The 21,216-nt window shown below is 45.5% G+C and overlaps 2 protein-coding genes across 3 annotated transcripts in view; one reads left to right on the top strand and one right to left on the bottom strand.

Annotated features, from left to right (window-relative positions):
* Window positions 1–5,567: 5,567 nt before the first annotated feature.
* Window positions 5,568–12,523, bottom strand: SEC61B (SEC61 translocon subunit beta). The gene is made up of 4 exons (XM_015068962.3): window positions 12,288–12,523; window positions 11,995–12,092; window positions 9,267–9,368; window positions 5,568–5,851 (listed from the first exon to the last, which is right to left on the bottom strand). Exons 1-4 carry the CDS (start codon window positions 12,288–12,290, stop codon window positions 5,764–5,766), a joined length of 291 nt encoding a protein of 96 aa, XP_014924448.1. The 5' UTR covers window positions 12,291–12,523; the 3' UTR covers window positions 5,568–5,763.
* Window positions 12,524–12,652: 129 nt separating this feature from the next.
* The window catches only part of ALG2 (ALG2 alpha-1,3/1,6-mannosyltransferase), a 78,620-nt gene continuing 70,056 nt past the window's right edge, over window positions 12,653–21,216 (top strand). The window contains exons 1-2 of one of the 2 annotated variants that reach the window (XR_008291077.1): window positions 12,653–13,102; window positions 16,298–18,381. Coding sequence is in view for 1 of the 2 variants with exons in the window: in XM_027039539.2 (XP_026895340.2) it covers window positions 12,755–13,102; window positions 16,298–17,200 (1,251 nt within the window). In the remaining variant the exon portion in view is untranslated. Of the gene's footprint in view, window positions 13,103–16,297; window positions 19,072–21,216 lie in introns of those variants that run through there. The other variant, XM_027039539.2, reaches the window with a different exon arrangement.

A 21,216-nucleotide genomic window follows, 5' to 3' on the forward strand; every position in this document is an offset into this window, starting at 1 on the left:
GAAAGGATACACTATAGGATCATCAGAGGAAAAAGACACAGGTGTAGTCTAGAGAAATCTATGCACAGGCTTCCTATACTCTGTCCCTCCTGCAAAGGTCACGTCTAGCACGTTCTTTTCTCTAGCAGTGAAGGATGCAGGAATGTGTGCAATGCTTCTGTCCGGGAGACCCATTAAAAACTCACTGCCAAGGACTTTATTGGCAGGGGTTTCATAGGTATCTTCTGCCTGGCAACTACCAAAATTTCTAGACTCTGGGAAGGAAAGCTGGTGTCCAGACTAAACCACATTGTCAGCTTTACGAGTTAGGGAACAGCTCAAATGCCAAGTTTCCAGACCCCCGGTCAAGGGCCAACCTTGCAAACAGACCTTTCTGAAAATAGCAGTGTCTGGCCTGCTGTGCTAAGTCTTCTCATCCCAATGACCAAGTGGAACTCATTGCAGGAATGCAAGGAGACTATGCATAAGTGAAAACTTGAATCTAGATCCCGAGCTGGTTTGCATATCACCAAATCCCAGCTGGCAGTGCTAAGGCCTCCACTGGTCCGGGCTTTATTGCTGGTTGTAGGAATGTCATCCACTCACCTAAACAAGATCTGCTCACTACCAAATTCCCTCCCAAGAATTTGTCACCAACCAAGTTTTCCTACTTGGTCTCTTGAGTCAGAACACTAGGTTTTTCTCAGTTCATCATGAGATGAGCAAGTCTCCAGACTGAACAAGCTGGATGGAAATAGTGCTCGCCTTGTGCATAAACAGAGGCCAGGTTTTTATTGACACTGGGGGACATCATCACTGCTGGTGACCCAAAACGGTTGTGCTCCAGGTTTGGGGCACCACCTTCCTCCCTCATGGGTGGCGAGGGGGGCTCCCTAGCTGCTGCAGGTGTCACAGGACTAGGAAGACAAGAAGGGGGGTGTTTAAAAGCATGGCTGAGCTATGGATTGGCTTCCCCTTCAGTGTCCTTGTGTATTAGTTTGCTAGCGTTGCCATGCAAAATAGCACAAGGTGGGGAGGCTTAAACAACAGAAACAGAGGGTCTCACAGTCCTGGAGGCTGGAAGTGCAAAATCCAGGTGCTGGCAGGTTTGCTTCTTCTAAAGGCTTCGAGGGAAAGGGCTGGTCCAGGCCTGCCTTTGGCTTGTTCCTGTTGATGGATGCCTTCAAGTTCGCACGGCATTCCTCCTGCATGGCTGTGTGTGTCCAAATCTCCCCGTCTTAAAAGGACTAAGTCATATGGGATTAGGGCCTATGCTGATGGCCTCAGTTGAACTTGACCTCTGTAAAGACCTTGTTTCCATATAAGGTCACATTCTGAGGTGCTAAGGGCAAGGACTTCAACATATACATTGGGGGGACACAATTCAACTCACAACTTGCAAAAGTATAGGTGAAAATCAGAATTATTTTTTAATAACTTCCACTGGAGGATTGTTTCTTTGCATGCGATAGCCCAGGAATCTGAGTTGTGTAGAACAGAAGAGAGCAAGGGGAGGAGGATCGGGGAGGAAAAGGAGAAAGAAGAAAAGGAAAAGAAGGAGGAGGGTGAGGGGAAGGAGGAAGAGGAGGAGGAGGAGCAGTGAGCTGGGTCAGACTACCAAGCCTGAGGCAGGGTCAGAGGTTGGTGAGAATTAACTCCCCACTTACCAAAATTTAATTGTGGTTTCCTACAAAGCCCACCAACAAGCAGTGCCAAGGATGCACATGGCATGAACACAAATGTTTCACGGCTCCCTGGCGTGTGCCACACAGGCGTACCCTGGGGGGAGATTCGGCAGCTCTCGCACAGCCTGGCAGGTGCGGGCCGAGGAGCACAGCGCCGAGGCTCCCTGCCGATCACACCTCGGGGCTGGGAGAGCGGGATGCCACGCCGGTATCCGATGGCCCACCCAGCAGGAAATCCTCGCCCAGTGAGATCATCACGTTTCAGTGGTACTGCCTCTTGGAGCCGGCTGCAGGTTCCAGTGCAGTGAGCCTCCTGCAAAAGGAAGTCTGACAAGGGCCTGTTCTGTGCATTTGTGCAGCACATCTGTAAAAAGAGGGGCTGCTATGAGAGAGAGTGAGGGAACTGAAGAAGGGGCAATCGGGACTCTGGGCCTTGCAGCAGCCAGCTGACCACACACACCGCCCCGCGGCAAACATACAAAATGCAAAATCCCACAAGGCAGGGTGAATTTCCCAGCACGGTGCAGACCGCAAAGCAAGTGGTGCCGTGGCTGAAGCTTCAAAGACAAGAAAGGGGAACAAAAATAACACTCTTGTGTCGGTGACAGGCCTGGGCCCACCCTGAGCCCACACCGGGACTTCCAGGCTGCTGCCAGCCAGGTCTGCCACGTGGCAGGAGCAGACTCCTTCCAGGCGATTCTGACACATGCCAACATTTGAGAACCACTTCAGTTCTACCACCCAAACCAGTTTAGAGGGGTTCTAGAACAAGCTGCCCTACAGGATCTATTATCTACTCTGCCTCTGGCCAGAGTCAATGCGAAGAAAGACAAGCCTGTTTGCGGGACCAGTTTAACCCACTCGTGTGTCATCAAGTTCTTCCCCTCATGTCCTTTGTTTTGAGATACAGAATTCTAGACCTTGCCCCAAAACGGAGCCATATAGACTGTGTATAACTAGTCTCAGACTATTTAATTTGCACATTTTACTTTATTGTAATGTCTCTGGCTCGGGAAAGAGGGCTAGTTGCTAGGAATCGGATTTGGGCAGCGCAGCCTTTACCTGAGCGCTCTTCAGTCAGTCTCGCTGTGTGCTTGGCTCACCTACCATCTGTGGTCCCGAGAATGCAAACATGCCCTTCAGTTGGCCCCTTCTCCCGATTGTCTCCCCATGAAGTCTTATGAACCTGCTGACTTTCTCCTAAATTTAGTGACTTATTCATTTTACTTCTACTGGCTAAACTTGCTGGCTTTACTCCTCCCCCTTTGACCAACATTGTCCAGTAACTCCAAAGCCCACCGATGTTTATCTAGTCCCAGAGCCTAGCCTCTAGGAAGAGGTCGCTGACTTATGCACAGGCCCAAAATAGGGTCACAATGCAGTTCTGAGGAGGAGCCCTCGTCTGGAATCGGGAAGCCTGGTCTCTGGCCTCTGCTCTATGAACTCGCGGTACAATCTTGCCTCCAGGCCCCAGGCTCTTCTATTAAACACTGGGAGGACGCAGTGAATTCTTAGTCTCTCCAGCTAGGGGATCCCGGCTCTCTGGTTTTCTTCTGTTGGACAAGTGACCATACAGTATGGATTTCCTGAAAGGCAGTCACAATTTTTCAATCCCTGGCACCACTGCCCATACACCACGAGCGTACTAATTCCGTGCTGGCTTCTGTCCACTTGGAAATGGCTAGAATTCTAGCCGATAGTGAAGGGGGTTTGAGAATTCCTTGGGTCAAGGTAAGCGTAAGGCAGAAAAAGATCTGATTTGTTAGACTTTCAGAACTATGAATAGCTTACAGTCCCCTAGGGCTCAAGAAACAACAGCCTAGAAATCTCTATTTTGAAAGAAAGGAACACAAAAGGTGGTATATACATACAAATGGAAGTATCATTCAGCCTTAAAAAGGCTGACAAAGGCAATTCTGAGTACGCAATTCTGCTACAACACTGATGAAGCTTGAAGACCTTATGCTAAGTTGAATAGGCCATCACAAAAGGACAAAATGCTGTATGATCCCACTCCTGTGAGGTACTTAGAGAATGAAATTCAGAGACAGAAAGTAGAATGGTGGTTGCCAAGGGCTGACGGGAGAAGAGGAGAGGGGAGTTTTTATTTGTAGGTTTAGAGTTTCAGTTTTGCAAGATGAAAAAGAATCCTATAGATGGACGGTGGCAATGGTTGCGTGTGAAATGTGCCTACCACCACTGACCTACTTTATTGTAGGTCACCATCTGAAAAATGGTGAAGATGGTACATTTTACAGTATGTGTACTTTACCCTAGTTTTTAAAAATGAAAAAGAAAAGAGAAAGGAACAGCTTGAACACTGAAATTCTCAGCTATGGTATTAGCATTGTATCATCAGAGCCAAAAGTAGCTACATAACATAATAGATGTCGTACATTTTTATGCCCAACCACCAATTTTCCTTCTGCTGAAAGAAACATCTCCCTGCTCTGCCACTGACAACTAGTATTTTCTTACAAATCACTAGCTCAGAAAATTCTGTGACTTTCAGCCACCAGTCCACTGGAGATCACTGAGGCAGACAGGGCTAACGGGCAGCATCTTGCGGCAAAGAGAACGTGCCCCCCACAGCCGAACAGCTCCTCCAAGTGACTTCAGCTTCTCCCCCCAGAGAAGAAGAGACCCTCTGGAGAGAGGAACAGATTTCTTTTGCAAATGAAATGCATAACTTTTAGCTGTTACTGGAACCATCAACCTGAATATCAGGGGAAAAAATCCATTACGGATAACAATCTTTCGTTTCTTCCAAATGAAAATTGACTTTGTCTCCTGAATTTCAACATGAAGATAGCTACTGCATTTTCATGCAATAAGCAGCAGCCAGGATGCAAAGGAACCAGTTTTTCCTCCTTTTCCCCCAATAATTTGCCATTTGTTTGGATTTACAAGAGCTCGCTCACCCATCTACTGCCTTAGGAAATCTTTTTACAAGATACATACTTTTTCCTTCATTTAAACTTGATACTCTGGACCTAAATAACTTTATAGCCAGAACTTAAGAAACTCGGGAAACTGCTTAAATGTTCTAAGAAGTTTTTCTTAAACAGACTTGAGAAAGGTTTTTAAAATCAGCTATTTTTTAAACTAATACACCACCTCTCCATTTTCTGATTGTACAGAACAACTAGGGCATTTCATATGGATCTCTCACTCTTTAGAAATTCTGGCTTAGAGTCCTAGACTCCTGGAATATGCACTGTGAGCTATTCTTGGTATTTCCTAGGGTCTACGAGAAACTGAATGCTTTTCCTAGAAAGACAACATAAGCTAAGTGAAACTTCAAACTTTTTTATTTTGGGTTGGAATTGTATCAACTCAGTTTAGAAATGCTGGTATCTCACTGATTATTAAGGTCTTTAATTTTCAAAATGAAACAAATTTTGTTTTGATAAATCTAATGTACCAAATAAATTCTTTCAAAACAGATTTAGCAACCAGTGATAAATAAATGGACATCTCGGGTCTACACTCACAGAATTAAGAACTGAGAGAGAGAAGAGGCAAAAATATTATCTACAGTTTTAGAGACAAAGAACAGAATGAGGAACCATTTTATCCAAGATATCTGGTTTATGATCCCTATGGCTGTTCCCTTGGGTACCAGCTGCCTCTGAACACAGATCTGCCTGATGGGAGTCACAGGCACACTCGTTAACAATCACAGCACACACAAAATGACAATCACCAGGACAGAAATACTTGGAAGAAAACAAGCCAAGGCCAGTTACAGTATCTTGGATTTGAGTGACTACATGGTCATATAAGGAACTGTGAATCCAACAAAGAAAACAATCTCCCCAAGACATGTTTTCTGCATATTCACCTGTAAATCTGGAGAGACTAAGGGCCCTGGTAGTCAGGGATCAGCAACGAGACTTGGTATAAATTAATTAAAAAGTTTATTAGCCATAGAAAAAAATTGATTCCTTAAAACCAATTCTTGTTAAGTTCCCTGTAAAACAATAAGCTTACAGTACATTTCTTTCTCACAAACAGAAAATCACTATGCTTTTGGTCCAAGATATGTTGGGTTTCTTTCCTTCTTCTTCAGATGACAGACAGATGGATGTAGCCGAATCTATGAACGAGTGTACTTGCCCCAAATGTGCAACATAAATACAGAAGCGATGAACAGAAGACTCATAACCAATACTGGAACAGGGCCACTGGAAATAAGAAGAGAAGGCAGGCTTACTTTTAGTACTAATACATTATTTTATCTGTAACACTAAAGATTGCCTAGGGGAAAAGCAGGGGGCGTACCTGAGATTCATGCAAGAATATCATTTACAACATTTAGTAATATTCCCCCAAATTATTATTATGGATATTTTGAGGGTGTGGAAATGGCATGATGCTTACTTAGAAAGGAAAAATCCTTATCTTTTAGTAAACATACTAAAAGATACATAAATAAAATGATTTGATGTCTTGGAGACACAAGTCTCTGTAATTTCACGTACTTGATATTTTCCATAATAAAAAGTAGGAAGAAAAATTTCCCAAACTCTCTATGTGCAAATAACCCAATTACCAAACTGTTATTTCAAGTTAATATTTATTTAAAGACAACCTTCATTGTCTAACTAGAATGTATCAGGCATAAAAAGACACATATCACATTCTAAGTTACAAGGTGTTTTCAAATATATAATTCCACTTGATCAACAAAACTCATGACCCAGAGCAAATATTAATCTCATTTTATAAATAAGGAAAACTGATGTTCAGAGACTAATTATTACTTGCGTAACAGCACACAGCCAGAATAGGAAGGAAGAGATTTGAGCTCAGGTTTCCTAATTCCATACATAGTGCTCATCTTACTCTTTAAGGTTCCCATCTAGTTCAATTTACGAGTTTATTATAAGAAGGAAACAGATTCTACCCATCAACGCTTCCCTAATCAAATGAGTTTTTCAAGTTGAGAATTAGTACATGGGTTTCTTTGATCTCACACAACCTGTGAATGCTGGCTGGTGAAATGAGCCCCCTCCCCACCCCGTTAAGATGTTGCTTCACCTCCCAGATACAACTGGGGAGTGGATATTGGAAAAGACCCCAGAAATCTTTATCGTGAAGGCAGTGAGTGGAGTAATCCAGTGGAGCAGTGGAGTAAGAGTCCATCAGTAGCTGATAAACAACACAGAGATCAAAGTCCTTGCTACACTATTCCATTCTCCCAAAATCTGTACAATTACTGAAATAAACAAATTTAAAAATACATGGGAAGCAATCTTCATCGAGTTACACTTGATCATACCCTCTACGTTGGTGCAATGTTAGAGCGACGCCAGACACAGAGCATAAAGCTGAGAGCGCAGCTCCCAGAGAGCTGGAGTCTGGGACCCAACTCTGTCACTCATGAGCTGTGACCATGGCCCTGTTACTTACCTTCTCCGAGCCTCGTTTTCCTCATCTGTAAAATGGGGATAATCCCAGCGCCTCTCCCGTAGGGTTGTTGAGGTGTTAAATAAATTAATACGAACACAATGCAGGCTTACAGTAAGCTCCAGGAAATGCAATTATTATCAGCCTGAAAACAATTCTGAACTCCTAAGAAGAATCAGCAACAAGACCCAAGATGTGAATCTGTGGATATAAATTCCCATCTGCGTCCTTTCATCAAAAATATCGCTCTCCTCCTGAGGATGAAACTGTGGTTTATGACACTTCAAGGAACAGCTTCTATCCTGGGAGGACTCAAGCACTAAGCAGCAGCAAGCAAGCCTGGCGGTTCAACAACACAAAGCCCAGAGCAAGCACAAGCCAGACGCCCACGAAGAGGTTTTACCACCTTCTTGGCAAGGGTATACAATTAAGTCCTCTGGATACCATGAAGAGCAAGAGGCTTCAAAATTTCTCTCTGAAATACTCACAAAGATTACCTCGAACAAAGACCAAAAGGTTTTTAATACCAACTCACACATCCCAACCCCAAGAATTATTTCCTAAATACGTTCTCACCTTACAAATCTTCACGACAACAGTAAAAAATCAAGTAAAACCTAATCTCAAGAATTCCAAGGAACTTAGGAAGTCTTCCTCAACTACATTTGCAATCCAAGTCAAGTTACTAGTCAAGTTAATTAAGCTAATCCAAGTAAATGTAATTTTGTCTTTTTCTAGCAGACAAGCCACGTGGAAAGAGCACGGGACTGCACAGTCAGAAGGTGTATTCCAGCTCCTGCCCTGCTGCTGGGAGTGCAAACTGGTGCAGACGCTCCGGAACACAGTGTGGAGGCTCCTCAAAACATTAAAAATAGAACTACCCTATGACCAGCAATAGCACTACTGGGAATTTATCCAAAGGATGCAGGAGTGCTGATGCATAGGGGCACATGTACCCCAATGTTTATAGCAGCGCTTTCAACAGTAGCCAAATTATGGAAAAAGCCTAAATGTCCATCAGTGGATGAATGGATAAAGAAGATGTGGTTTATATATCCAATGGAATACTACTTGGCAATGAGAAAGAATGAAATCTGGCCACTTGCAGCAACGTGGATGGAACTGGGGGTATTATGCTAAGTGAAATAAGTTAAGGACAGACACCGTATGTTCTCACTCATATGTAGATCTTGAGAAACTTACCAGAAGACGATGGGGAGGGGAAGGGGAAAAAAAAAAGTTACAAACAGGGAGGGAGGGAGGCAAAGCATAAGAGACTCTTAAATAGTGAGAACAAACTGAGAGTTTATGGGGGTGGGGGAGAGCGAGAAGCGGGTGATGAGCACTGGGCGTTGTATGGAAGCCAATGTAACAATAAATTATAATAAAAATAAATAAATAAGTAAGTGAGGGGGGAAAAAAAAAGATGTAGTTCCAGCTCCTGCTGTCTTTGACTTGTAAGTGCCTCTGTGAGCAAACGAGCGCATCAGTATTCCAGTTCCTCAGCTGCCGGGTGTAAGGGAGGAAACAGCTGTAAGCAGTGGTGTTCTGGAGCCTCATACTCAGAGACCTGCGGATCAGGTCTGGCACACAGTACCAGAAACTGCAAGGTGAGCGAGGCCTAGGGACGCTGGACGCCCACTTCCCATCACCTAATGAGCACTGCCGGACCTACGAACTCAGAAAGTGACATGTTCACCCTCCAGGGTCTACTCACCGCCCGGCAAACGCAAGGAGGCCAAAGAACGTCTGGTAACACAGCCTGACGGAGAAACTCCCATTAGGCTGTAATAGTATCAGCCTGTTCCTCCAGGAGAGCTTTGCAAACTCACCCGACGCCAATTCAAGCGGTCACTCCTATTACTCAGGGTGGGACAAGAACACCAAATGAAGAGCAATTTCACCTCATTAAGCAGCTCTCCCTCCAGCTCTCTCTGTTCCCATTCATTTCTTCTGACACAGCCACGTGAAGATTCTCCCTTGCTGCCACTCAATCCAAGGAGAGACGTTATTCCAGGCCCTAAGCTGACTGACTGATACACAGACAAACCAAACCCAGCCCGCCTGGCACGAATGCAGCCGTTGTGCACTGTAAATCTCATCAAAGCAAACCCCGCTGGTGGCAGAGACAGCGCTGCCGACGGCCGTGCGACACTGGACAGAAATGCAAGGTCGGCTCCCAAGACTTACACCTTGAGCCCAGGGGAGTCTTCGGTGTAGAATCGCCACATGCCCCCTGTGCCTGCTGAGGTCGTGCGACCCGCACTCCTTGTTCCACAGCTAGCATTTTTTCTGGAAAGAAAAGAAATATTACAAACGGCTACTTCTCTGATGCCCTTACACCAGCATTATAACATTTGCGACCACTACGTTGTTAAAGACCAAACAAACAACAACAAAAAAACCCCACAAAAAACCCAAAAAACTTCTCTTCCCTTGAACCCCCCAAATTCTTGCTTTTACTCCATTATCAGGGTAACCACTAAGGACTGAGTACTGCCATATCCCAAGGAATACAACAACCCCAGTAAGTAGTCACCATTTCCATTTTATAAATGAGGGAAACAGGCTCATAAAAGGTTAAGTAAAGGGCCTAGGACCACACAGCCAGCAAGCAGTCAACCTAGGCAGTGGACCCAGTTCTGACTCGAGCCCATCCACTTGCCCACATAACATGGGTGCCTCATTTGGACAGTGCACTTCAGTTTCTCTTCAAACGTGTTTTTGTGAAGTCAAGTAATAAACCCCTGCTTAAAAGCCCTGCATCCATATAATCAGATTTTAAAATGACTACTTTAAAATGTTTTTAAGTTACTGTACTTGCTACAAAAAAAACCAAAACAATTAAGCTCTTACTGTAATCCAGGTCCTAAAATGGAGTATACAGTTTAGAAAAAATTATTTTGTAATCCGTTTTCTCTATTTGGATATACTATCTATAGATCTTGGGCAGAGAGGTAAGATATGAAAACCGCAGACAATATCCAGCCAGAACGTCCCTCACAAGGGGATCAAGGGTTGGCAAACGAGCTGTGTGGTACAGGCAGCCCTAGAACACAGAAGTAGCCAAATAGCACTTTGCCACCGACCAGGGTACACAGGGAAAAGCCAGAAGTGAAAACCCTGCTGCCCCTATCTCTTCTCACTGCCCTTCCAGCTCTGCTCCTAATCCCCTTGCCATGGGGCCTTTACCCCAGACTCTCACCTTGCCATGGCCTTTACCCCAGACTCTAGTGCAGACACATTGATTATAGGCTATACGGTGGCCTGGGGACTTAGAAGTCCATGTGTATGGCTGTTTCTATGAGAAAGCTGATTGTAAATAGCAAACATAATCATGCAGGGATTGGAACAGCCTTTACACACAAGGATATACATCGTTTAAGCTGTGGGGTAGGTACCTGAAATTTTCCTCCTTGTTCATAAAAAGGAACTTGAACTAGATAGTAAATCCAGTATGGACAGGATAAGTCACCAGTTGAGCCAGGACTAGGACCCACGCACTTTCCACTATTCCCACAACCTCCCAACTGCAGCGCTTATTCTCAAAGTCTCCCGGAATTACAGGAGATCCAAAGAAATCAGTCTAGGCTCTTTACAGATTTTTTATATCTACTGGCACATGGACAATGCAGAGGACTTGATAATCAGGGTACGTGGAAATACCAAATGTACTCAAAACACTACCCATCTCTCCACTGGAAAGCCAGGTGGAAGTTGACAGAGCCCATTTTAATCCCTTAAATTTCTATTAGGGGTCTATTTTACCCTTCCTTTCTGGTCACAGTGTAACTGCCTCCCACTTCCTATGCCCTATGGTTCCTTCAAAAATCCCAAGACTACAGGATGGCTATATTCCTTCATTCATTCATCATTTATTATGCCAGGTCTTATAGTAAGACAGAGATGATGGGCCATTTCTGAAAAAGCGTAACAAAACAGATGAATACAAAAATATAAATGCTACTATAACCACATGAACAAGATGCTTTGGGAGCAAAAGAGAAGACTCATAGCTACTGCTGCTTTCCAAGTCAGGAAAGGCCTCAAGAGGAAATAACCCCTGAACTTGGTCTTGCAGAATAAATAGAAATGGGTGAAGGGGCTGTCTAGTGAGTCCTGTTGGACTAAGCTCACTGCTGCTAGATCACAAAAGAGGAGAAGAGGCAAGTAGGCTGAAAAAAACACCAAAAGCATTGGTATCCACCCCCACCCATTTTCCTTTAAAATTTCAGCAAAAAGAAGTGAGACAGACACTAAGAAGAGGTGTGACAGAATCAGAGGGCAGTACAGATTGGAGTGGAAGTGATCTGGAGACAAGACTTTGGTAGAAAACGCAAACGTCTAGAGGAGAGAAGTTGGGCTAAACTAGCACAGTGAAAATAAAAAAGAAAAGGACGGATGAGAAGTTTTCTGTGTCCCATTCGGTCTCACAAATGACTAAATAGAGACAGAGCATAAGAAAAATCCAACACCACCCTGAAGTTTTGGCTTTGCGAAACAAGTGTTTAGTAACAGTGCCATATGGAAGTAAAGGGAAATATAACTGGGGCAGAACTAGGATGAAAGGAGACTGAGTTTTGTTATCAGACAAATCCTGTTAGACTGAGTGTGATGGGGCCTCCAAATAAAAATGAGACGGGAAAGCTCAGGACCAAAGACCAGTTTAATAACATCAGTTTTCTCAAAGTTGTCTCTGATCCAACTCGTGTGTTAACTTTACTTTTTTAACAGCGGTGTCCCAAACTGAACAATCGGAAGAAAACACTGCCTCCCTCTAGAGACACAAAAGACCTACAGCCACGTCGCCTGAGGCTCATTTTGCCCTGGTGATTCATTCCGTGGTCTCCTCCGGACCAGCGAATTCTTGGGCCCCATCTCTCTGACACCACAGCCAGAGGGTCGCGGGAATCCTTACCTCTGCCGGACCGTGGATCCGGCCGCCCGCGCAGCCACCGCTTTGCTGGGAGAGCGCCCTGACGAGCCCACATTAGTACCACTGGGAGTCGGACCAGGCTACAGAGAGAGACGATACGAGAGTGTGAGCGCCGCGGGCACGCCCCCAGACCCCAGGCCCTGGCGGCCAAGACCAGCACCCGCACGGCAGACTGGGGACAGCGAGGCTGCCACAAGAGGAGGGCAAGGCAGAAAGCAAGAGACGGGGCGCCAGGGAGAGGAGGAGTCAAAGAGGGAAGACCGGGGCCGCCATACCATGCTGGAGACTGGAAGGAGTTGGAGGCAGAAACTGACGGCCAAGGATCGGCGAAGACGTCAAAAGCCCAGTGGCAGGAGAGGCTGGCTCAGACCCCGCCCCCAGGCCCCCGGCAGGGTCCTCGGTGGCTCCAGGGACGCCTGGGTTGTCCCACCATATGCCTGCATAAATTTTGTTACAGGAGACTTGATCAGTCGCTGCGTGGGAAATGCAGACCTTCCGCCTGCTTCCTTTGGATCGCAGCGCCCTCCATAGAGTCCAATCCCTACCAAAGGGAGGATACAGACACGGTCAGACGAGAAATTCCCTCTGGCAGACATTGGGCGCCCGCAGTTTTGCGCTGATGTGGCCTAACCGACGCAGGCGCCGCGAGGCGTGGTCGGCCCCGCAGAGGCCCGCTGGGAGCCGGAGAAGAGCATGCGCGGAACCCCGCAGGGGCGCGGGGTGCTGGCGCGACATCCCGGCCATGGCGGAGGAGCGGGGCCGAGACGAAGACCCTGGTCCCAACCCGTCGGTGCTGTTCCTGCACCCGGACCTGGGCGTGGGCGGCGCCGAGCGCCTGGTACTGGACGCGGCGCTGGCGCTGCAGGCGCGCGGATGTAGCGTGAAGGTCTGGACCGCGCACTACGATCCGAGCCACAGCTTCGCGGATAGTCGCGAGCTGCAGGTGCGCTGCGCGGGCGACTGGCTCCCGCGCAGCCTGGGCTGGGGCGGCCGCGGTGCGGCCGTCTGCGCCTACGTGCGCATGATCTTCCTGGCGCTGTACGTGCTGTTTCTCGGCGACGAGGAGTTCGACGTGGTCGTGTGCGACCAGGTGAGGCGGCCGTGAGTTCGGCCACGCCCGACCCCACCTCGCCTCCTTTTCCCAGTAGGGAGGGCGCACTGCCTGATAGCTGCTGAGCTCTCCCGGTCTGCGGTTCGGAAAGATCCGAACTGATATGGAGAGATGAGAATTGGGAGTGAGACTAGTTCTCGAACTTTAGTGTGGACACGTCAAAGTTGCGCGTTGTCCCAGGGCCCCATTCTCAGAAGCTTTCATCCTGGAGCCCTGAGGTGGGGCCCAGAAAGCTGCATTTTCGCTGGATCATCGGCGATTCTGAAATAGATGGGCCTTGGGGCTTGCTTTAAGAAGCAGAAGCGTTAGAAGTCAGCCTTCAGTCACCTTTCACTTCTGAGTAACTTGCACTTCTTCTCTCTTTGCATTATTTCTGTTGACACTTCCAGGCCACATGCATCCCACTGCCTGTAGCTTTTGAGGCCAAGCCACCCCATTCGTCCTCAGTGTAGTGTTAAAAACACCAAGCTAAGCATGTCATGCCCCTGTTAAAACTTTAACATGGCTCCCTATTAGGCTTAGGAGAAGTCAGAGTTCTTTATCTCTATAAATAATGTCTACTTGGATCTGGGCTCTAGCTATTTTGTACTCTACGCCTTTTTTTTTCTTCTTTTTTTTTTCCCCCTCAATTTATTTTAGAAAGTAACGTTTATTCAGAACAAAAATTCAAATAGTATAAATGTCCCATCTCAGTTCCACTCCGTAAAAGTAGCCACTGTTAGCAGTTTCTCCTGGATTCTTCCAGAAATTGCCTGTGGCTGCTCTAGCATATGTGTCTGTTCTCAGATGCATCTTAATTGTAATAATGAGGATTGTGGCACACCTACTATATGATAACTTAACCTTTTTTTCATCCTAAATTTCTGTTTGAGATCCGTATATATCAATATTAGAGATTCACTTCATGCTTCATAATGGTTGCTGGAAAATCTGCTTTTGTTTGAAAGTACTATAATTTATACATTATTCTGTTAAAGGACACTCATTGTGACCAGTTTTTTGCAAATAGATCAGTGTTGTAGTGGGCATCCTTGTATCCTTTTTCTTTGTACTTCTGTCCGCATGTCCTTTGAGTAAATTCCTAGAAACAAACTTGGTGTCCAAGAGGTTTTTTTTTTTTTAATTATTTTTTAAATATTTATTTATTTTTGAGAGACAGAGACAGAACACGAGCAGGGGATGGGAAGAGAGAGAGGGAGACCCAGAACCTGAAGCGGGCTCCAGGCTCTGAGCTGTCAACACAGAGCCCAACGTGGGGCTTGAACCCACAGACTGTGAGGTCATGACCTGAACCGAAGTTCCAAAGTCGGGTGATTAGACTCAGCCACCCAAGGGCCCCTCCAAGAGTTTATTTTATTTTATTTAAAAAACTTTTTTTGATGTTTATTTATTTTCAAGAGAGAGAATGGGAGAGGGACAGAGAGAGAGAGACAGAATCTCAAGCAGGCTCCAGGGTCTGAGTTGTCAGCACAGAGCCTGACATGGGGCTTGAACCCATGAACCTCGAGATCATGACCTGAGATGAAGTCAGACACTTAACCGATTGAGCCACCCAGGTACCCCCAAAGAGTTTATTTTAAATATCAATAGCTATTGACAAATTAAGCTTTCAAAGAGGTCATGTCACTTTGCTCTCCCGCAGTGTTATTCCTTTTATTCGATGTTCTTCCTGTTCATGTTATTCCTGTTATTCCGTGCTCTTGTGCACATTGGGTGTTATCAACCATTTTAATCTTTGCCAAACTGATAAGTGGAAAAGGTTTCACATCTGTAATTGTGTGTTCCTTTAATTATTATTCCTGAATTACTTTGGGCATCCTTGCTTGTATAGAAGCTGTTTCTTTTTAAGAAATGTGGACATTTCCAAATATCCTGCATGTGTAAAAGCATGAGGCAGCTGAGGGGCGCCTGGGTGGCTCAGTTGGTTGAGCATCTGACTTCGGCTCAGGGCATGATCTTGCCGTCTGTGAGTTCGAGCCCTGCGTTGGGCTCTGTGCTGACAGCTCAGAGCCTGGAGCTGTTTCGGATTCTGTGTCTCCCTCTCTCCCTGCCCCTCCCTCGCTCATGCTCTGTCTCTCTCTCTCTCTGTCAAAAATAAATGAACATTAATAAAAAATTCTTAAGTAACTGAAGAGTCATCCCAAGATCATCTGTTTCATCCTAAAATTTAATAAAAAAATTAAAAAAAAAAAAAAACCATGAGGCAGCTGAGACTAGTGAATAGGAGAAAAAAACAGCTTGGAAGTAGGAGACCTGGATTTGGTTCCATATCTGCTACTTTCTAACTAAGAAGCTTTGGATAAATCTCGCAGTATTCTTCAGGTGATAAGTGAGCTAGAGATCAAGTAACTTATACAGATTACCCAACAGGAAGGTCTCTAGGAATGCCAGCATATAGTTCATGCTTAGTAATGATTATGGTTAACACTTACTGAGCACATACTGTGTGCTAAATTCTTAAGCATTTTACACGCACCTGTGCGTTTAATAATCACAAAAACCATACAGGGGTTTTTGGAACTGCAGCTGTCGCCATGTTACAGAAGAGAAAACTGAGGCACAAAGAGAAGTAGATTACTTGCTCGTGGTCACACAGCTGGCAATCTTGATTCCAGAGCCTATACTATAAACTACTATAGTTCATCTAGTTCCTTAGGAGGAGAAACACTAGATAGAGCTGCTGTGTCCGTTGTGGTAGCCACTAGACACATGTGGCTCTTAAGCACTTGAAGTGTGGCTAGTCTGAACTGAGATGTGGTGTAAGTGTAAAATATACATCTGATTTTAAAGGTTTAATGTGGAAAAATCAAATGTAAAGTGTCTTTTATGATAGTTGATTACATTTTGGAATAATAAGAATTTGACATTCTTTAAATTTCACCCTTAAAAAATTTGTAGTATGGTTACTAGATTTTTACTTCTGTCGAACAGTGCTGTTCTAGAGGAAACATTTGGATTTGCAGCTCTAAGTACTTAGCACACAGCCGACAGGTGTCTGTGAGCCTTCTATATACCAGCCATTGTACTGGATGAGAGTCTAGGGGAACACAAGCAGAATCAGACATTGCCCACGATGAGCCCACAGACTAGCAGGCAGGGTGGATGGGTATGCTTTTGACTGGTTGAAGTTGAGTTGACCAGTCTATATCTGCTGTTGATTTTTGCTTTGGCTAGGTGTCTGCCTGTATCCCAGTGCTCAAGCTGGCCAGACGGCGTAAGAAGATCCTGTTTTATTGTCATTTCCCAGACCTGCTGCTCACCAGGAGAGATTCGTTGCTTAAACGCTTATACAGGGCTCCGATCGACTGGATAGAGGAATATACTACAGGCATGGCAGACTGCATCTTGGTCAACAGCCGGTTTACAGCTGCCATTTTCAAGGAAACATTCAAGTCCCTATCTCACGTAGACCCTGATATCCTCTACCCATCTCTGAATGTCACCAGCTTTGACTCAGCTGTTTCTGAAAAGCTTGATGACCTCATCCCCAAGGGGAAGAAATTCCTGTTCCTCTCCATCAACAGATACGAAAGGAAGAAAAATCTGACTTTGGCGCTGGAAGCCCTCATAAAACTGCGTGGAAGATTGACATCCCAAGATTGGGACAAGGTTCACCTAATCATGGCAGGTGGGTATGACGAAAGAGTCCTGGAGAATGTGGAACACTATCAGGAATTGAAGAAAATGGTCCAGCAGTCCGACCTTGCACAGTATGTGACCTTCCTGCGGTCTTTCTCAGACAAACAGAAAATCTCACTCCTTTGCGGCTGTACCTGCGTGCTTTACACACCAAGCAATGAACACTTTGGCATCGTCCCTTTGGAGGCCATGTACATGCAGTGCCCAGTCATTGCTGTTAATTCGGGTGGGCCCTTGGAGTCCATCGTCCACGGTGTCACAGGGTTTCTGTGTGAGCCTGACCCTGTGCACTTCTCAGAAGCCATGGAAAAGTTCATCCATGAACCTTCCTTAAAAGCCACAATGGGACTGGCCGGGAGAGCCAGGGTGAAGGAAAAGTTTTCCTCTGAAGCTTTTACGGAACAGCTCTACCAGTATGTCGCCAAACTGCTGGTATAATCAGAATTTTTTAAAGGCCTTTATGCTGTATTCATAATTTCATTTTCTGTAGCTTGTAGACTCACTTTTGAAACCAAGAAAGAAACCTAGAATCTATTGCAGACAAGATTAAAAGAAAAATATACTTGAATCTTGAATCTGAGCCACTTTCCTATACACCACACCTTCCCATCTACTTTTTCAGAAAAAGAAGGTATGTTTTATGCTATGATTAGTCCACGTCTTACCAGTATTGATTAAGATATAAAAATGATACAGTTCTACATTCAGCAGAGTATTTTAATTATATTTTCTCTGGATTTTTGTTGCTCTGCCTATGAATTTTGAGTCATAGTGTGCCTTACTTGGTTTTGATAGTCTAAGTACGTCATCATTAAAGTCGATTAATTTGGGTTCATAGCATAATGAAAACAGGGTCACCGTAGTTCCCAAAATCAATGCACCTAAGCTTTCACTGTCCTCCGTTAGGAAATTTTTGTTAGTCACACCTTTTGCCTGGATCCATAGCAAGAATGTTCTGTACTTTTTTACAAAGATGATTTATTATATTTTTGCACACTGAGACATTACATTAATAGATGTTTATCATAGGAAAAGAAAATAACATTAGATTTGGACCTCTTGATCTGTGTGGTATTATTAGGAACGTAGACAACCAGGAAGTCCAAAACTAGAGTAAACTAGATGTTGAAGTGAGGGGACAGTGTCACTCATGAGTGTGCCTCTTCCGTATGGTTGGCATCTTCATGTCCTCAGAGTCTTCAGCTTTGTTAATGTTGGTGTTTTGTTAAGTGAGCTCCTACCAAGTGTAAGGCACAATTGCTTTGTATCCTTCAAGGCCTGCCTTAGGTACCATGGCTGTGAGGCTTAACCCTCCTCCCTCCTCCCAGCCTGCACGTGGTGTTTGCCTTCCATGTACCCTAGCCCTTTTGTGGCACTGACCAGTCTTACAGTTCCTTACTTAGCTGTTGGTCTAAGGACAAATAAACATTAAAGCACTTTTCAACGTATCTTTACAGATAAACTTATTTATTTTTTTATTCCCTCCCAAAGTGGGGCCTGAACTCACAACCCTAAGAGCAAGAGTCCCATGTTCTACCAACTGATCCAGTCAAGCACCCCAAAAGCTAAATTCGATTTTTTTTTAGTTTATTTATTTTGAGAGAGAGCGCATGTGAGCCGTGGAGGGGCAGAGAGAGAAGGAGATAGAGAATCCCAAGCAGGCTCCGCATCGTCAGCACAGAGCCCAACACAGGGCTCAATCCCACAAACCGTGAGATCATGACCTGAGCCGAAATCAAGAGTCAGACAGACACTCAACTGACTGAGACACCCCAAATTCATTTTTAAAAAAGAGCAGTGATCACTAGCCAAAGGCTCCACGCTCATCAATTCTCAGAGCACAGACCTGAGAGCCTAACAGCCTGTGTCAGTGACTTTGGGCAAATCACTTAATTTTTGTGCCTCAGCTTCTTCATCAGCTGTAATATTCTATGTTCTTTACAGAGTAGTTATGATAGATTACCATAATATATGTAAAGTACTTAAAACAGTACTTGGCACGTGGGATGGGCTACATAAATGTTAGCTATTTTGTAATGTGGGGATATTGAAAACTGCAGAAGTTCCATGGGGGTTCATGCTGCGCTTTGGGGTTCTTTACAGAATGGACTTTCAGGTTGTAATTTATCACCTTAGTCTGTATCACAGGAATATTTTAATATTTAATATGCAATAAAATGACTGTACCAAAAAAGGAGTTCTCTAAAATGAGAGTCAAATATATGAAGTCTTTTGTGGAATGAAAAGTTGAGTTTGCTTTTCTTTGTCATTGTGAAAGCTTACAGTCCAATAAAGTTGGTCATCCCCGTTTTGTGGGTTTTGTGTTTTGTGCCGTGGTGCATGTGTTCCTCCAAGGAACCACAGGCTTTGCAGAAAGGCCTGGTGGCTCAGACCACTGAGTTTAGGACAGAATCGTGCATGCTCTGATCCATAACTGGTGTTTACCCCTTCAGAGCACTACAACTTTTGCCTATTTGGCCATTTTTACGCAGATCCTAACAAAATGGACCACAGGACTTCACGGGCCTTAAGTTTAATTTCCCTTCCTTGTCTACCCCGGCAGGTGACAATAAGACCAAAGATGGGGGGTGAAGGATGCGGAACTCTGCGTGCCGTGAGCTTCTAGCCCCTGATGGATTTGCTCCTGGCTCCTAGACCTAGGATGGAGCTTTGCCCATAAGATGTATTCACAGCTTCCAAAACTAAGCTGGAGTTAGGGAAAATAGAAGCACGGCACACTGAAGTGAGTTGTCCAGGATCCTATCAATAGTAATTCTAGCAATCACTGTGGTGGGCATGACGATACATAGCAGACAACTGATCTATCCTAACGGTTCTATGAGGCGTGTGGGTTCTTGCCTTTATAGATGAGTGTGGTTAAGCAGCTTGCCTGTGTCACACAGCCCGGAGGGATGAACAGTCTCCAGGCTCTCCTGTTCCACAGTCCGACCACCCTAGACCACCCTACCATTCCGTTTGCCTTCCCCCTAAGCAAACTCATTGTGTGGCCCTTCTTCCGTGAAACCCTCTCCAGCACTGCCGGCGGGCCTGTTGAGGTCCTCAGGGTTAGAAAGGTTTTGCCAGTCATTTTCCCTTTTCAGCCTCAGCCATCTCGTGAGATGCCTGTGGTTATCCCCCATTTTATCCCCGAGGGAGCTCAGGGAGATGAAAGGCTTGCTCAAGGGCACACAGCTAAAAAGGGAATGAGCCAGGATTCACCACAGCTACCCAATCCATCTAGGACTGCCCGTCCCCCCTCGGTAAATACCGCAAACTTCAGAGTTTGCAAAGGTCTTTCCAGGTTGTCTCATTTGCTCTTCACAGGATCGCTCCAGATAGTTCTTGTAGCTGTGTTGACAGTGGAAAAGCTTCAGCTTGCAGCTAGGAAGCCCTGGGGCTGTAACGAATCAGCTGTCTGATGCCAGATCGGCAAGGTCCAACAGATGCCTCTCCAGTAAATGCTTCGCCACCTCTACCCTGCCCAGTCCCCAGCCCACGTGTGCTACCTGGCTCCACCTCTCCTAACGTAAGGAGAATGAGGCACCTACACGCTCACTTCACCGACCTGCTGTCTGTTCGCCTCTGTCAGTGGCGCCAACTGCCCTGTGACCACCTGTCTTTGCGTTTCCAACTCCCACTATCAAATCCACTCAGCTGAATAGGACCCCAGAGGTCACCCAGCCTAATTTGTTCTGGCACAGGTGGGAAAACTGAGGCCTCAAAAGAAAAAAGGACCTGCCTGAGGTCACACAGTGTCATCGTAACTCTCCTCTAACTTCTTAATGAGGCCCCTCACATCCCCTCCACTTTTATCAAAAACCTCATCTCCTGCCACTTCCTTTGAACCCTTCAGTTTTTTATCCCTAACCTGAGCCTCTGCAACTCCATCCCCAGCAGCCTGTGAGGATGCCACGATCCAGACACCAGTGCCATGCCTACTAGCTGGGGGATGGGAACTTTCTAAATGCCAGACTCCATTTCCAACCTGTCCTCTGATCAAACAGTAACCCTTGGGAGGGAGGAAAGGGAGGGATTTTACCATACTGATTCCTGAGCCAAGGGGCTGCTGGAGCCAGCACTCTGGCCTTGTCAGAAGGATCGGAGGATTGCGTGGGGCTCACAATAAGGGTGAATTGTTGTGACCCAGAGATGTGAACATGAGCAAAACTATCACTAGGCCAGCTACTGATGTCATTTCAGACAAATATAGAAGAGTGTGTGTGTGTGTGTGTGTGTGTGTGTGTGTGTGTGTTGGGGGCGGAGGGGTACAGGCGTAGATGGGGCTTACCTTTGTGACCTGCCACTCACCCAAGATGTTGGCAGGCACAATTAGAACAGACTGCTAAAACGATTAAATCAGATTGGCCTTTGTTTTTCTGGATTACTTCTAGAATTCCAGGGTTCCACAACAATTGAGAAGGTGTCTTGATGCCAATAATCCTGAAGTCTACGTT

Source organism: Acinonyx jubatus, chromosome D4 (genome assembly GCF_027475565.1).
Source record: "Acinonyx jubatus isolate Ajub_Pintada_27869175 chromosome D4, VMU_Ajub_asm_v1.0, whole genome shotgun sequence".
Taxonomy (NCBI): domain Eukaryota; kingdom Metazoa; phylum Chordata; class Mammalia; order Carnivora; family Felidae; genus Acinonyx; species Acinonyx jubatus.

What these genes read in the sequence shown, in the direction of transcription:
- SEC61B (XM_015068962.3), bottom strand. An exon ending in GGATCCACGGTCCGGCAGAG is followed by an intron (nt 9,369 to 11,994) that starts GTAAGGATTCCC and finishes TTTTCTTTCCAG; the next exon opens with AAAAAATGCTAGCTGTGGAA. An exon ending in GACTCCCCTGGGCTCAAGGT is followed by an intron (nt 5,852 to 9,266) that starts GTAAGTCTTGGG and finishes TCTTATTTCCAG; the next exon opens with TGGCCCTGTTCCAGTATTGG.